Source organism: Panulirus ornatus, chromosome 21 (genome assembly GCF_036320965.1).
Source record: "Panulirus ornatus isolate Po-2019 chromosome 21, ASM3632096v1, whole genome shotgun sequence".
In the NCBI taxonomy this organism is placed as follows: Eukaryota; Metazoa; Arthropoda; class Malacostraca; order Decapoda; family Palinuridae; genus Panulirus; species Panulirus ornatus.
Genome location: NC_092244.1, coordinates 5,521,517 through 5,538,829, shown reverse-complemented (window position 1 = coordinate 5,538,829; position 17,313 = coordinate 5,521,517). Strand labels below are relative to the sequence as shown.

General features: G+C 44.0%; 1 protein-coding gene across 3 annotated transcripts; it reads left to right on the top strand.

Moving 5' to 3' along the window:
* Positions 1 to 237: 237 nt before the first annotated feature.
* LOC139756306 (facilitated trehalose transporter Tret1-like) lies at positions 238 to 15,964 on the top strand. Of its 3 annotated transcripts, none has more exons than XM_071675604.1 (11): positions 238 to 341; positions 6,886 to 7,240; positions 9,176 to 9,323; positions 9,985 to 10,147; positions 10,756 to 10,877; positions 11,198 to 11,332; positions 12,645 to 12,833; positions 13,197 to 13,294; positions 13,730 to 13,869; positions 14,366 to 14,504; positions 14,806 to 15,964. In XM_071675604.1, exons 2-11 carry the CDS (start codon positions 7,115 to 7,117, stop codon positions 14,986 to 14,988), a joined length of 1,443 nt encoding a protein of 480 aa, XP_071531705.1. In that variant the 5' UTR covers positions 238 to 341; positions 6,886 to 7,114; the 3' UTR covers positions 14,989 to 15,964. The 3 variants fall into 3 exon arrangements, with proteins under 3 accessions (XP_071531705.1, XP_071531704.1, XP_071531703.1); XM_071675603.1 differs by lacking the exon at positions 238 to 341 and adding an exon at positions 3,049 to 3,142; XM_071675602.1 differs by lacking the exon at positions 238 to 341 and adding an exon at positions 5,994 to 6,146.
* Positions 15,965 to 17,313: the final 1,349 nt, after the last annotated feature.

Below are 17,313 nucleotides of genomic sequence, written 5' to 3'. Positions count from 1 at the left end.
TTCCCCGCATTCAGAAGAGACCAATGTCAAATAGTTTTCCTAACACGATCTTTAACACTTAAATCTTTGTCATTAATAAATACTTTTATGAAAAAGCTTACACAATTTGTGACTTTTCAAGAAGAATTTATTCTAAAACTTTAAGGTTAGCTACGTCAATAAATATCACGCACAATCGAATGCATATTTTATGACGTCACATGTAAATATACCCTTCCATGTTTCATACGACTTTGCCAGAAGTTGCAACTGTTGATATCGTCCGTCATAGGTTCAAAAGCGAGGACAGTATGTGATACCACACCCCTCCCTACAAATTACACGCAGTGTGCATAAATCAAGTAAGTTTGGCATTAGGTATTTGCATTTCTTGTTGAAGTTCAGTGTCATATCTTGTTGGGGCATGATTAGAGTATTGAAGCAAAGTCCTGTGGTAATATGTATTAAAGCGCAGTTTTGATATTTGTACGTAAAGTGTAAGGGTGACAGGTTTGTTGTCGTCTTACAGAAGCATTTTTGTGGATCTTACGTTGATATCGTTTGAGCAAGAGCGGAACAAAAGAGGGCTTTGATGAAATTGATGAAAAGGTGTAAGGTGCACGTTATTCACTCCATGAGCAGTCTAATGAACTGTACATATTTTTTGTCGTTAAAGTTTCGGTTGGTTGATATACTGATTTGATGTCCCCATGAGTAAGATAGAAGGGGTATGCTAGGTTAGACACGGTGTATCATTCAATTCCCCCCCCCCCCCCCCCCAACTTGTCAGCAAAGTCAACTCACCGCACAACTGTAGCAGGAACAGCAATAGCTGGAGCAGCAGCAGGGCTCTGATGCTTGCCATGGTCAGCATACGAGTGCCGCTGCCTTACCTTCAGCCCGATTTATATACCCGACCAGGCCCTTGTTGCATTTTGCTTTGGGTTTTGCAACCTGCCACGTATGGTTTATTTCGTATTCTGGTTCCATAAAACGTTTAGGAACCAGTCCTTTCACGCGATACCATTCTGACAACCTAGGAACGATCGAAAACTCGGGGATCAGGGGATGTCAGGCAGATATCAGAGAACGATAATAGAATAAGTCGTTAATCAGTTGCAAAATCTTTAGAGAAATAGTTTACAACGAAGACGCAATCCCTGTCGGATGATACATTTTGGAAGTTGGTGGGCAGCGGGTTTGCTTGGTGTAATGTTTTTGGGTCACTGATCCCAGGGCCGACTCCCACGTATATACACTTTAATAAAGACATGGTACATATATACAAAGTTAAGAGACAGGGCAACAAAAATGTAAAGCACTTTTCCCGTAACAATATTGATCACACGGGTGATCAGTGTTGCGAGCCAATAACAAACCGCGACCGGAATTATTTTTCTTTCGTAAAGGAACTACAACCAACTTTGTTAAATGTTGAGAAATAGAATTACGCTTTCAGCAACTATGATTTTCTTGTCAAAATTCAAAGTGTTACTGGACGCCGGATCACACCTGTACACCACAGCTCTGAATCTGTGACTTGCAAGAAAATATCATCATGTGCCAGTTATATGAATTACATCATTGACTTATCATATGTATGAGGTAATTGTTAGGATGGGTTAAAGTTTAGTTTTCAGGTTTTTATATCTTCAATTAAATTTTAGGGATTACCTAGTGACATACCTGTCCAGAAATTAAATATGCACTGAGGTTACAAGTTGAGATCTCTGCTGTAACTAAAGCTCCTGGTCATTGCTATAGACAGGAAGTGTATGAGACATGATGAGTGAACAAAGACCCTTAGAGGAACTGGAGTAAAAACACGTACGCCGTATGAGTTAAGCCTTCATAACATCCTTCTGGGCCGTGTTGCCATTTGTGATCATGAGGCATTCTCGCCGACAGTCACATGCGCGGCGTTGGAACGTACATTCGGTCATTGTGCAAGACGTTAACTTCCTGGGAACGGATGCTACATGAATCGGGGTCGTGAGTGTAGAGAGAAGGATTCCTAGGTTTCATGAAATGTTCATCTTCAAAGTTGTGGGCATGACAAGTTCGGGTGACAGTTGTGCTCTAGTGCTGGGTGAGGAAGAAGCCTATTTCCCACTGGGCTGAACTCCGGCATTTTGAGCTGATGCTTCTTGCTGGGGTTAACTTCCGACAACTTGGCAAAGAATTTCTAGCTAGTGAACGAGGTCATAGCCACGAGATTATGAATAGGTTGGTAGTCGAAAATTATAGTTCCTTGTACAGTGAGCACGATAGGCCATGAACCCCTAGCCAGGAGAATTAGCACACACGACGAATTGAAGGTTTTTGTTTTAAGTGTAGATTACTGCCGGATGTTACGCCTTCGTTGAGTCTGTCCCTCGTTCCTAGTTACGTCCAGAAATGATATGCAGTAAATGCCTTGGGTTTCTTAACCTTCTTTTTTTCGCCTGATGATTGTTTGTTATATTGGCAAATATCGAGGTAGGAACTAATTGAGTGAGGTGCACATAGGACATTAAGGTTATCACTGCACGGGAAGCAGGTGTAGATTTACGCACTCAACGCAAGCCATTCTCCCATCATCAGCATATAGGAGATTTGGCAACACTTTTTTCATGAGAGTAAGAGAGCTGATCATTGCGGTTCCCTGACCATAATCATCCGGTATTCCCTGACACTGCTGCAGCTTCCGGATGATTTCCATCCAAACTGATCTGAAAATTTCGACACCCATGAGTGAGGTTTCTCGTGTCTGTGCACAGATGAACGCTTAATTAACACATCTCTACATCATCCCACGGAACTCTAGGATTTGCTTTTCGGTTTTGCTTTAGCCTAGGGCTTGAGGGATTCCACCCCAGACTCATCAAACGCGATGTTATTAAAGTGATAGGCGCCATTATATAAAGATATAAGGTTTGTAGAAAGGGATGCACCATATTCACTGTTGATCCAGAGAATCAAACACTTCACAGAAATATTAATGTGACTCGCTCGCTGTATACATTAAAAAAAAAAAAACCGTAAAATGCTACATTTTATATTGTCACGTCATTCCAGTTAATGTGGTCATCCTGAACTTGACTCAAACTGTACTGCAGATAACCGATCTTTGGGAACCTCTCGCGTTGATGAGACCCATTTAACAGCTGGATTTGGAAATGAGGTAAGTGGGTTTCACTATAAACACCATATTTCTATTTAGAATTTAGAATTCATCCTTGTACGAATGTCTGCGGTGCGTGTTATGTGTTCTGGCCCACTGGCCGTCTAAACACTTACTACCAAGTCATGTACTTGCTTCCTTGACTGTTAGGTGTGTGTTGCTTTATCTGAGACGAAAGTACCCGGAGGGCGAGGCTTGCATTATCATGGTGCCTGTCACGTGACGAGGTTCACACGCACACACTGCCCTCCCCGTCGTACAAGATGAATCTCTCTCTCTCTCTCTCTCTCTCTCTCTCTCTCTCTCTCTCTCTCTCTCTCTCTCTCTCTCTCTCAAACCTTACTGGGAAATAGTCGCTGTAAGCTTGAACAGCTTACTGAACTTTCGTTTGATTACAGTTTATAGTGACAGCAGCAGTTCTAGACGAGTAAAACAGTCTTATACCGAACCATGTTCTAGATAAAGGAGAGCAGTTCAGATTAAATCCATTATATGAGCAAACACCAACCCTTGTCACTACTGTACTTTATGAGATGATTCAGAAAACCAAGAGATCGTCCTCTCTCTTAATGAAGTGTAATTGGCTAGCGAGACGAACACCATTTGTGATGACTTCTGACCCGCACTTCACAGTCATGTCCGGTGGGATAAGGCTTCGAAGAATCCAAGGTTAACCACACTTAAGTCCATATATATATATATATATATATATATATATATTGCAGAGGATGGAACCATGGGAGCGGAAGTGAATCATAGGGTGGGGGAGGGGGAGAAATTTCTGGGAGCCTTGAAGAATGTGTGGAAGTCGAGAACATTATCTCGGAAAGCAAAAATGGGTATGTTTGAAGGAATAGTGGTTCCAACAATGTTGTATGGTTGCGAGGCGTGGGCTATGGATAGAGTTGTGCGCAGGAGGGTGGATGTGCTGGAAATGAGATGTTTGAGGACAATGTGTGGTGTGATGTGGTTTGATCGAGTAAGTAATGTAAGGGTAAGAGAGACGTGTGGAAATAAAAAGAGCGTGGTTGAGAGAGCAGAAGAGGGTGTTTTGAAATGGTTTGGGCACATGGAGAGAATGAGTGAGGAAAGATTGACCAAGAGGATATATGTGTCGGAGGTGGAGGGAACGAGAAGTGGGAGACCAAATTGGAGGTGGAAAGATGGAGTGAAAAAGATTTTGAGTGATCGCGGCCTGAACATGCAGGAGGGTGAAAGGCGGGCAAGGAATAGAGTGAATTGGATCGATGTGGTATACCGGGGTTGACGTGCTGTCAGTGGATTGAATCAGGGCATGTGAAGCGTCTGGGGTAAACCATGGAAAGCTGTGTAGGTATGTATATTTGCGTGTGTGGACGTGTATGTATATACATGTGTATGGGGGGGGGGGGATTTCTTTCGTCTGTTTCCTTGCGCTACCTCGCAAACGTGGGAGACAGCGGCAAAAAAAAAATTATATATATATATATATATATATATATATATATATATATATATATATATATATATATATATATATATATGAAACTGTAGGTCCAAAGTGCACTTTCCTGTGGTTCGTACCTCTTCCGGGGAGTTACATGAGACAGAAGACTTAGTATATATTGTAATGAGTGTCTAGATACCGTTACTACACAAGCATTTCTTTAGGGAAATATTGTAAGCGGTTTCCTGTCTTGTCCACATGAAAAGATTTTATGATTTGCAGACCCAAAGACAAAAATACTTGTGTACCAACGGCATCTTAGCTCCGTCTCTTATATAATTATGTATTGACTGTTTTCTCAGTTCGAAGCTGCAGAGGTTCAAGTTCCTTTGTAGATTTATACAACAGCGTAGTATCATATGCGAAGTTTGGTATTTTCTGTTGTAGCCCATTATTTTTTTCACTGATATATGAAAGAGCACCGTCCCCAACACCGATACCTATGACACGCCATTTTTGACAAGTAGCCATTCTGGTACTTGACTGGCTGCTGATAGCCATCGAAGCTACACATATCTTTTATAACACGGCTCGTTTGTTGCACACGTTCAGTACTATTATAGGGCGATAATGTTTAGAATTAATGCTTCACTCCTACGGTGGTGATACTGTGAAAGACATGTAAGGGTAATCTTCAAGTTCTGTTACCTCTTCAAGTGACATTTCTGCTGGATTGAAGTCTAGATATGTTCAAGTGAAGTCCAGGTCTTTCATGATGTAGTTCAGCTCCAAAGCAGAGGCCATGAAAAATACTTGAGAAATGCATTCATCACCGTGTAATGGAAAACCTTTCTCTAAGCCAGAGTATGCTAGCGAGCAACGAATCAGGGAGGAAATCCTTTGGATGTACTGTCACCTTGTCCCTTATATTTGCTCTGTAATTACACACACACACACACACACACACACACACACACTGATATAACCCAGTGTACACACACGTAATTTAACACACAGGATCCTAAAACATATTGATAAATAAAGGTTTGTAGTACACTCTTAAATAGTTTAGTTGGCAACTGCATACGAGTGATAAGAGGCTTTAAGTGTTGATATACTGGCTGTTTCATGATAATACCTCCATACTGTTAAACAAACGCTTATGCACAATTGCACTACAGATTTGAGCCCTGCTATCTCGACCTTTAAACTTTTATCACCTAGAATTCAAAGCATTTACCTGGAATTTAGAAGTCAGTCCCCGAGCCAAATTCGTCTTTGTTGACAGACCTACTTGAAGATAAAAAAAAAATATGTCGCCTTCAGCCTACGATGAATTAACAGTAAAGAAATATGTAGCCTTCAGCGTAGGATCGACGAATCTAGCAACATCAGGCGACTGTGAAGCGAGACTGAATCTCCGCCACTTTTTTTTCGGGGGAAAACTCAGGCGTAGAGATACGGTCGTGATGCGTTAGTCGAGACCCAGAGGTCGTGTGTGCTGCATGTGAGGAGCTCGTACACAGGCCTCGACGACCTTAAAGGGTTACAAGGATATTCGCATCACGGACATGAGAGGTAATGTGTTGAGGAATATTTATGGTTGTGTAGGAGGTCCTAATAGCGCTTCTTGCCATCGCTAAAAGCTATTGTGATTCCCCCTTTTGCTCATGTGTATCAACGCCTAGCACACATTTATTAGCTCGTTTAAACACAAACTTTGCCCGCCTGGTGACATTTATTGACAAACAGTATGGACCCATTTAGTTATCTTTGCGATGTCCCTTCGCATGAATTTAAACACTGAAACCTGAACGATTGATAAATCAGAACGTTACCTAATGGCTAATGCTATTTTATCTTACCTGTCAGTTATTTAGCCGACTAGTCGGTACAGGTAGATCAGACTATTATTATAACCCATGTATTTTCGACGTTGTATGTTTTCCATGTGTCACCTGGGAGTTACGGTGAGGTAGGATAGAGTTAGGAGGCCGACGTTTCCTAGAAGGGATTACGTAAAGTAACATGTCTTCTGTTTTGACTTATTGATAGCGACGGATCCATGCTTTGCCGCGGCCCCGACATACTGCAATCAGGTCTCTTTTCTGGTATGAATGGTAGTGTTTCCACAGACTTTTCTACCGTAGAAAAAGTCGATGAATCCAGTAATGATGTGGGAATAAAGAAAATGATAAAACTGTGTGTAGAATATTGTTTGACTCCGACGACTAATTGGAAAAATAGTCTTCGTTTTGCTGAAGATTACAAGATACTTAAACTTCTATTTTCAGATCTTTTTCTTTCATTTTCACAGGTAAATGAGGAGACGGAGGGAGACACTAGATGATGGCATGAGAGAAAGATAGGAGGAAGAAGGACAACACAAAGAGACGCAACAGAAGAGGCAATAAATCAGTGTCAGAAAGAAGAGAAATAGGGTATAGTATAAAGGAAGTCGATACTGTTATCGACTCGGATCACCTGCTGCGTAGACCTAGCTACTTTATCAGGAGCCGGGTTCACTTTGCCTCACTCCGACCGCCATGGAGAACATGAACGAGGGTGAGCACCATTTGGCTGTGAGTGAGTCCAAGTCTCCCTACGGATGCCATACCACGAAGGGCGAGGGCGAGTCACCCCGTGCCAGGCGGCGCCGACTCCTGCAACAGGTGAGCCACTGTAGGATATTAGTTGCTTATGACAGTCATACGAACAGGATTCTTTGTGCATGATAGTTCTGTTCCCGTTTGAGCACTTCGGTACGACTCTTGGGTGTGACCTTTGACCTGACCTGTTAGGGGTAGGTCACCGGCCAGGCCCTCTTACTCAAATGTCGTAACCGCCGTGCATATGAGTTGTATCATTGGTACATGTGGTATCGTCTCGAGGATGACTTGAAGAACGTACCGTTGCACAGACATTTTGCAGGACTGTGTTGTGGTTTGTGTTTGAGGCCGATGGCAATGTCAATATTTCAGTGACACCTTCCACACTTGTAGTGTTCCCAGACATTCAGTAAATCTGATTTTTCTGCTGCTGCTCAGTGAAGAGTACATTGGGTTACTGACGCGTTATGAGAGTTGATGTGAAGGTTGAAAGACTGTTCAGCATTTGTCACGGATTCAGGCTGTGGTCGAGGTATTCCTCCAGTCCTCACAGTTAGAGGGACATCAAATTATCTCTCACAGTCCCCCCCCCCCCTTATCCCCTTTTAACCGTTATTAAGATCGTGATCTGTCATGCATTTGGCATTACAGCAATGTCGACTGCCGAAGTCGCGACTGCGCTATGGAGATCATAAAGAACTTGGCCTCAAGTCATGACGTTCCTCCGTTCTTGTGATCGTGGTCCGACTCAGCTGACTGGTGAACAGCTGTTCTTAAACTGTTTTTGGACGTTCGTGCTTACTGCACCGAGCGTGGGTTGAGGATGTGTGAGGCTGTATGCGTACCTGATCCACTCCCGTCAATTAAGGACAGAATTAGACTTTAATGATAAGCATTCCTCAGTATCGTATTGTTAATAAAAGTGGCAATGATAAAGCGTGAGTGTCTGTGTATCACACGGAATAACACAGCGTCAGCATCTTGAAGACTATTTGATTTTTTGAAGGTTTACAGAAACTGGACATAAAGGAGGGCCATATATGTTTATTACCATGATTGTGATACATTCCTGCCGTGTGCTCGAACGAAACGTCAAAGCCAAGGCCTTGGAACGTTATCAGTAACGAAAGATTACTGAAAAATCATTGATGATAACCTCAATACCTGTGACGCTATTACTTTTATGGGACGATTACATAAGCTGGCCCGTTAACAGTAATAAAACATTTTGTGATTATTTTTGCGGACGACTTGATAGTTCCCGGGTATAACTCTGGACCCCCTCCTTCTCACAGGAACAATACGTTATGCAATTCTCCCATTCCCCCTCTTACAGTAGCACAGTACAGTCCTCTGCTGCCACAACACAGCACAACCTTCAACATCACAGTTACAGCTAAAGGCCCAAGGTCACCTTCCCAAAGCTGTAGTTTGCTGGCGATCTCATGAAATGATATGATCTATATACTAAGGTCAGAGGAGTGTAACTGGAGCCACTCGGAACAGAGAAAGGGGCCAGGTGAGGATATTCCCTCAAAGGCCCAGTCCTCTGTTCTCAACGCTACCTCGCTAATGCGGGAAATGGCGAATAGTATGAAAGAAAGATATATATATATATATATATATATATATATATATATATATATATATGTGTGTGTGTGTGTGTGTGTATTCTAAGGAATCACATTGGAGCGCGTGATCTAGTATATGCACATAACCATGATATATATATATATATATATATATATATATATATATATATATATATATATATATATATATATATATATATATATACTTTTCTGCAACTTAGGTTCCAGTTCAAATACCTTTTGGCATCTCTCTCGTGTCTTCCATTCTCTGTACTGGGCTATACCACCTTAGCCGGGTTATTTACTTCTGATATGGATGTGATATATATCTCTATTGTCTCTTGATGTCTCTTGAACCATCCATCCTCTGAAGGATCATGTTTTTAAAGCCTCTTTGTGTGTGTAGCTGGGGAAGGTGATGCGTGCAAGCCTTGGCATGTGTCTGATTGGTTCGCTGTACACCTTCCCGTCCGTCCTTCTGAGCGACGCCACCAGACACAACACGACCATCTACGGCAACACCATCTCCTTCGACGGACGCCAAGATATGATAAGTAAGTATCGTAACTTCCCCACGACCCTTACGACATGGCAGGTGAGTACCGTGCCTTCCTTACGACGTAGTGGGTGAGAACCATAACTTCCATGCGACATGGTAGGTGAGTACCATGCCCTCCCCTACGACCTGAGAGGTGAGTACCATAGCCCCGAGGACGTTGTAGATGAGTACCGTAAAACGCCGTCCGAAGATCCGGCAAGCTAATATCAAAGGCTCTCTAAAGATGGTGGAAAGTATCATAAAATTCCAGGACCTGTTGGATGGGCTGGTACCATTGGCCTCAATATATGTGGTATTGTGTAATACAACTGCAGATAGTATGAACTGTATTATAGTACACAACCAGGAATCCTTCATGATGTAATGTTGGGGAACAAACTTACCAACTCTTTCATATACTGTGTAGGCGTTTTATCAATTCTATATTTTTCTTTCAACCACCTGAAGGCTGGCTGCTGGTGCCACGTTCGACACCACAGTCGCCTCGTGTGTTCTGATGTTAATTTCCCTTACACAGCACATCCCTGAGAGGGCCAGTGCTGGTAGGTGGTAAATACGAAAGCAGAGGAAAGGTGTTTTGCCAATGTCAATGTCTTCCTAGGACCCGAGACACCGTCGTAAATCGAAGTAACTCGCAGACCTACCTCTCCCTACAGGTAGCTTGGTATTGCTGGGTTCTCTCCCGGGGACGTGGCTGACGGGGTTCCTGTCCATGAAGCTGGGTCGAAGGTTGTCCATGATGACCAACGGGGTCCTGGGGGTGGCTGGCTGGCTCGGCACGGCCCTCTTACCCTCAGCCACTGGGATACTCGTGGCCAGGTGGGTATACAGGGGACTTACTTGTGGCCAGGTGGGTATACAAGGGACTTACTTGTGGCCAGGTGGGTATACAGGGGACTTACTTGTGGTCAGGTGGGTATACAGGGGGTGTGCTTTTAGCCAAGTGTTTACACAGATGTACCCTTAACCAAGTGGGTATATACAGGGGTGTACTCGTAACCAAATAGGTATAATAGGGGGGTTTACTCCTTGCTAGTTGGGTATACAAGGGTTTACTCGTAGTCTGGTGGGTATAGAGAGGTATACTCCCAGCCAGGTGAGTATAAAGACTTAAAACCATTCCACGCTCCACTATACATGTGTATGTATACAAGCCAGCTTGCAGTATATCTTCCTATGACATCAACAGTCAGCAGTTCTGGGAAGGTTACAAAGACGGGACGAGCAGAGGCCACAACATGATGCAAGAGACGCGTGTTAGAAAAATGTTGTAATGCAAGAGACGCGTGTTAGAAAAATAGTTAAAAGTGCCTTTGAAGTACATAAGAGTGAATGAATCTTTGTGTTTTGTACTGATGTACTTTTCTTATCATTTTACTGTAGACGTTTACCTCATGAATTCTTCTTTTTTTGTGTGAGGGAGTCAGATGTGTGTCAGGTCTTGCGGTGGGGGGAATGTCCGTGGCCGTGAACGCGTACGTGGCGGAGCTGTCTGACCCAGAGGTGCGGGGCATGATGTCCATGGCCCTCAACCTGGCCATCATGTTTGGTATGTCCCTGGCCCCTCAACCTGGCCATTATGTTACACATACACAGTATCTGGCCATGATGAAATGATATCATAGAAAATAAAGTTTATAGTTCTTTAGTAATCCAATGATTCTTTTTGTGGACAAATAACTAGTGTCAAAAAGTGATGAAATAGATGACTGACAATGTAGGTGCTGAGAAAGTTGTGAATAACCTTACTTAATATGTAAAGAAAATGTGAATTAATGTCGTATACGAACCTGTAGCCCAGAAAATGGTGGATGGTAGGTATGAACGAACGGTCGCGACTCACTTGTTTCCCCTCCGTCATACTGGTAGGTCAGCTGCTGACGGTGAGTATTGGCTACAACGCCCGCTACTTCCTGGTGGCGCTGTTGAACACCATCATCCCGACCGCCTTCATCATCTTCCTCATCTGGATGCCGGAGAGCCCGTCAGTACTCGTCCTCAGAGGTGAGGCTGGAGACAAACCTCCTCCCTCATCATCATCATCCCCTCATGAACGTTGGTGAGGTGAGAGACCCTCCTTCCTCCTCCTCATCCCCTCATGAACGTTGGTGAGGTGAGAGAGACCCTCCTTCCTCCTCCTCATCCCCTCATGAACGTTGGTGAGGCGAGAGAGACCCTCCTTCCTCCTCCTCATCCCCTCATGAACGTTGGTGAGGTGAGAGAGACCCTCCTTCCTCCTCCTCATCCCCTCATGAACGTTGGCGAGGCGAGAGAGACCCTCCCTCCTCCTCATCCCCTCATGAACGTTGGTGAGGCGAAAGAGACACTCCCTCATCATCATCCCTTCAAGAACGTTGAGGCGAGGAGGACCCCCCCCCCCCCCCCCGCTTCATCATCCCCTCATGAACGTTCCTGCTCTTGTCATAATGCTTGTCGTGAGGTATAAGCCTCACGGGGCGCTCATAATGTACCGCAGTGTGTTAAGAGTATTATTACTGTGTGCAGTGTAGACATGTCAGTCGAACTCTAATCTTAGGCACCAATAGACGGATAGATACACTAACAAACTGACAGAGTGGTAGACAGGTAGAGGTATGAGAGCAGAGTTCATGTTCTTAGGTGATTTTGTTTGCCTGATGTATAACGCTGGGAGCCAGTTAGTCTAACCTGACTCACGCAGGGGGTCAGGTGAGGTTGAGAAGACGTGGGGCAACGGGTCATCATCACTTGCCACTTGAGACCATTACTGGACGACGTACAAGACCATCGATGGTGACTGTGCGAGAGATGAGTAGACCGCCAGCATTCCACATACTGTACAGCTTCGGTAGATGCTATTCGGTCATGCTCGTTCTACCCTAAGTGACACGTTTCACTGCTGAGTGATTGTATGAATCTTTAACTCACGACAGTACTGGCTCTGGTCTGATAAGTGACATCACGACGTTTCTTTTTTTTTTTTTGTATAAACGTGACAGGTGACGTTAAGTGACGTGCATTGGTATCATGATGACAGGCGACCTAGGGCATATTATGGTACTGATCCGATTGAGTCAGGGGTGGACATGTTTTGGGCACAAACGTGACATATGAGGCTTCCATATCCACAACCCTCGTTGGCTGGATTCCAGCGATTCTTATTCGTAAAGATCTGAACCTTAGGAATGTCACTGTCATACATATTACAAGATATTCCTTACTGAAATTTGTCGTACATCTTGAGGTGTTCATTGTTAATGAGTTTTGATAGGAGACAGTTCCAGTTCTGGTGCGGATCTGACAGAGAGGATGACATTTATTGGTAGGAACTTTCCAGGTGAGGAGGAGGCGGGGTTGGAGGTTCTGCTGGAGCTGCGAGGGAGGCACGCTGATCTGAAGGCCGAGGTCAAGAGCTACAGGGACATGAACGCTGCCTCGGAGCGGGCCTGGAGGTCGTTGCTGCACCCGCCCGTTCTCAAGTCCCTCGCCGTCATCTCCACTCTGTTCTTCTTTTCGTCCTTCTCAGGTACCGTCCGTCACTAGACTCACTGGGTCCTGTTATCCTTGACCATAACGGTGCTACCCGTTGGCCTCTGACCTGACCTGTGAGAGTCGGGTCAGAGGCCTAGGCCAACATAGCCAAGGGTCGTACCGTCGTCTTCAAGGGCCTTACCTCTCCAGGTGAGTGACTGTGACTTGTCATACATGTTTCATATAGTAATGGCCAAGTAATGTGAGTTTGTCCATCACATGTCCTTTGCTTAATCTGTTCTCCACACGACCCATAACTGAACCCCTGTCTTCTCTACACCTAACCTGTCCTTCACATGTCCTACAGCTGTACCTGTAGTGCTCCTGTAGCTATATGTGCTTCCTCCTGTACCCCCAGGGCAGTTGGTCATCACCGCCAACGCGTCCAAGATATTTGAGGAGGCGGGGACGAGCCTGGACGGCAACCTGTCTGCCATCATCGTCATGGTAGTCCAGGTGAGGGAGGGAGGGACTCTACCCTTCAGTCTGCCTCTCGCCTTACATTACCATCACCAAAGTTATATTTATGGCTGCTGAGCACACAGCTGTGTGACCCCTTGAGTTTAATAGTCTGACCTATGACCTAACCCTTGAGGGTCAAAGGTTCTCTTAAAAGAATCATCCTTACCCATATTTAAGTTTCTTGCCAGTCATACTAAATTTTGTCGTCGCAATTATTCCAGTCAGTAGTGTATGTTATGAAGGACCAGGGATTCTGGCCGCCCCCGTTCACTGGTGAGAACCACAGTAGAGTAGTCTGGTCCTGTTGCCTTTCTCAGTGGATGAGACGCCTGGATGTGTCTGAGCTGTGTCGAGGGGTAGTGGTTGAACTTCAGGGGCGTCCCTCCTGCAGACGCGGACCTAACCGAAATTTCCTCTCCCATCTTACAGATAGTGGCTGGCATCTGCGGGTTCTTCCTCTTGGACAAGCTCGGAAGAAAGAAAGTCCTGTACATAGGGTTCTTACTCATAAGTGTCTCGCTAACCGTCATGGCCACGCATATAGGCAAAACGCAGCAGGCCTCAGCCAGGTGGGTACTGGGGCGATCATCCCTCCGTCAGGTGGGTACTGGGGCCGCCAGCCTTCCGTCAGGTTGATATTGGCAGGCCAGCGGATGGAATGAAAATAGAGTGGGAGAAATGCAACATTAGCTAAGGAGGTAGGGAGATAAACAGAGAGGAAGGGAAATAAACTGAATGAAGAATGCGTGATGAAAGAATAAGATCAAGATACAGGTGATGAAGAATAAAGAATTGGTGAACGAAGTATTTAGTGAAAAGAGGGATCTGATGAGGTGATAATTGAAGATATTAAATGGGAGGAAGTTCAGTTGCACAACGAATCGAAGTGCCACTACGTTGATAGGGAGGTTATGATGTCTTGTTTAAACGGTAAGGTGGAAGCAAGAGAAACATAGAATGAAATGACATGTCGTGAAGAGGAGAGAGAAAGAATACTGTGAACTTAATGTCTTGCTTACTTATGGGTCTCATCACACTACACTCACTCCCCTTCTCGTTGGACAGCGACGATGGGGTTGAGATGGCTGGTGGATGGTTGCCCCTGGCCTGCCTGGTGGTGTCGCAGATTGGTTCCTCCTTAGGTGTCAACGGCGTCCCCTTCCTCCTCAGCCAGGAGTACTTCCCCACCGCCATACGACCCCAGGTAAGGCATATAGTACTCCAGGTGTGGCTTGTTCTGCCTTAAGTGTGGCTTAGAGCACCTGGTCCTCACATCCGATGTCATTCATTGAAGCCACATTGATCCTCCCTGTGCCACCACCCACTCAAGCACACTCCTCCATATAACTAACCAGGTACGCTAGACAGACTTACGACACGTCGGTAATTCGAACACTCGCTCGCCTCCCCTGCCCTTATCACCACCCGTGGCCTGGTCACCACGCCCTCCCGATCCCTGCCTTGGTCACCATGCCCTCACCAACGTCTCTCTGCCTCCTCTCCAGGCCAACAGCGTAACCCTGACGATGTGGACGGTGGCCACCTTCTTGGTGCTGCAACTGCACACAACCATGGTGAAGGGCCTCACCCTGGCAGGCCTCTATGGTTTCTACGCCTCCGTCAGCGCCCTCGCCATCCCCTTCATCGCCTTCTGCATCAGGGAAACTATGGGAGAGAATGTCGGATAATGACGCTTCCACCAAGATTCTTCAACTACTTTCCTAGTTCTAAGTGTGTGTGTGTATATATATATATATATATATATATATATATATATATATATATATATATATATATATATATATATATATATATATATATTTCATACTATTCGCCATTTCCCGCGTTAGCGAGGTAGCGTTAAGAATAGAGGACTGAGCGTTTGAGGGAATATCCTCACTTGGCCCCCTTCTCTGTTCCTTCTTTTGGAAAATTAAAAACGAGAGGGGAGGATTTCCAGCCCGCCGCTCCCTTCCCTTTTAGTCGCCTTCTAAGACACGCAGGGAATACGTGAGAAGTATTCTTTCTCCCCTATCACCAGGGATAATATATATATATATATATATATATATATATATATATATATATATATATATATATATTATATATATAATCTGGTGTTCCCAGATTCCACCTACTTGTGGAAAGTCGCCTTCGGCAAGGCTTTATCATCGTCAGCGGACGCAAAGGCACACAGTTTAGTCAAGGAACATCTCGCTGTAAATTTTAAAGGAGTCCATCATTTCCCTGCTTCTGATTGGAACGCAGCCTCCAAGCTACAGGAAATCCCCATAAAAAGAGTCTTTTGTTCGTACTTGCATGTAATTGAAAGTTATTTTTTACTGTATTATTATTAGTATTACTGTTGTTATCAATGACAGAGGTTTCTTGGAAGTTAGAATTTGTTGATTTAACCACGTTAGCAATAAGGTTTGGGTTTTGGACAAAAGTACCTGCGTTTCATACCTCCAGGGGGCTTTCAGCTGTATCTTTGCGGCCTTAGTGCAAATATCACTTCACATCCGTCTTAACGACTACAGGCTGAGCAGAATTTTGTATTACGCTTAATTGCTAAGTAATTGAGTGTATATACTTTTATTTTTTGATGCAGTATTCATGTAGAGATTCTTGTGAAAGCGTTTTGTAAGTAAAGACTGGATTTCATTGTGTATTTTCAGTGTCCATAAAAAAAAAACATGGTGTACTCTTTGTATGTTTCCAAGGTCTGCTGTGGGTATAAGCATATAACGCTCTCAGGGTGAAACCATCCTATATCTGGTCCGTGAGCTTAGATTTATAACGGTGTGAGCACCAGCAAACCACTTCAGTGTGCCTCAGGCTATCTTTTGGAAAGAATTTTCTTTCTTTACTCTTTCTGCCACTTAGGGAATTTGCTTTTGGGCGATGCATTTATTTCACCTGTGATTGAAGTTGGCTGGCTCTTACCTTACACCTCATCAATGCCTTGCCGTATTCAGCAGACCAAGACCCCATGGAACCAAATCATGACCCTAGACAATGCAACTGCTTCATATTCACCACCCAAAGCTACCCCTCATCTGCTTCATATGCTCCATCCTAAACTACGCCTCATCTACATAGTCATCCACTTTTTTAAAACCAATTATAAGAGAAAAGAAAGCTCTAAGAATAGTCACTTGCTGCCAAGCAACCACAAACACTTAACGTTTGAACTTGTGCATGCCACCACCAATTTGATCACCTTACTTTTACCTAGTACTCTGATTCGAGCAGTGATGGAGTAGTAGTAGTGTCGGAAGCAGTGACAGTGACAGCAATAGCAGCTGTAGCAGTTGTAGTAGTACAACTGGGAAAACATCTAGAGCAGTATTCTAGCAGATGTACTCATAAAAATTGTAATGGCACTACTCTAGAAGTAGTATAATTACATATAACTGTTAGTAGTATGAATGTAGCAGTAATAGAATAAATAGTAATTTTAACGAATTGGTTAATAACTAATGGTCTTGGCAGCAGCAGTAGTAGCTCAAGTAGACAGCAAATGATAAAACTACATTCTTTTATTTTATCAACTACTCGTCAAATAAGATATGAAGATGACCCTCCATTATTACTAGACCGACGAAAATTATTTCTTTTCCAGGTGAACATAGTAGTGTGGGTCATCAATAACCATATGGTCTGCCCACGTATCATTCTAGCTGTAGGGTATTGAAATAGGTCCCTGGAACCGGCAGAGGTTCCCAAAGTTTGCAGGTTCAGGAACCGTGTTAGCTGAGTTCCCGCGAGATCTGTCGATTTTTCTGTTTCATTCGTTATGTAGAAGAAATTAGTCTCCATTTTTCTCCAAATTGACATAATTGAAAAGCTAACTTGATCGCGTGTCGCAATATCTGGCTTGAACTCTGCACTTTCGGTTCCCCATACTGAACACGTGAATTTACTCTCAATTCCTGGAACACATCGAGAAAAAAAATTCTTTAACAGATTATTAGTAATAATTTATTGGGCAAGCATAAGGAGAATTCCAT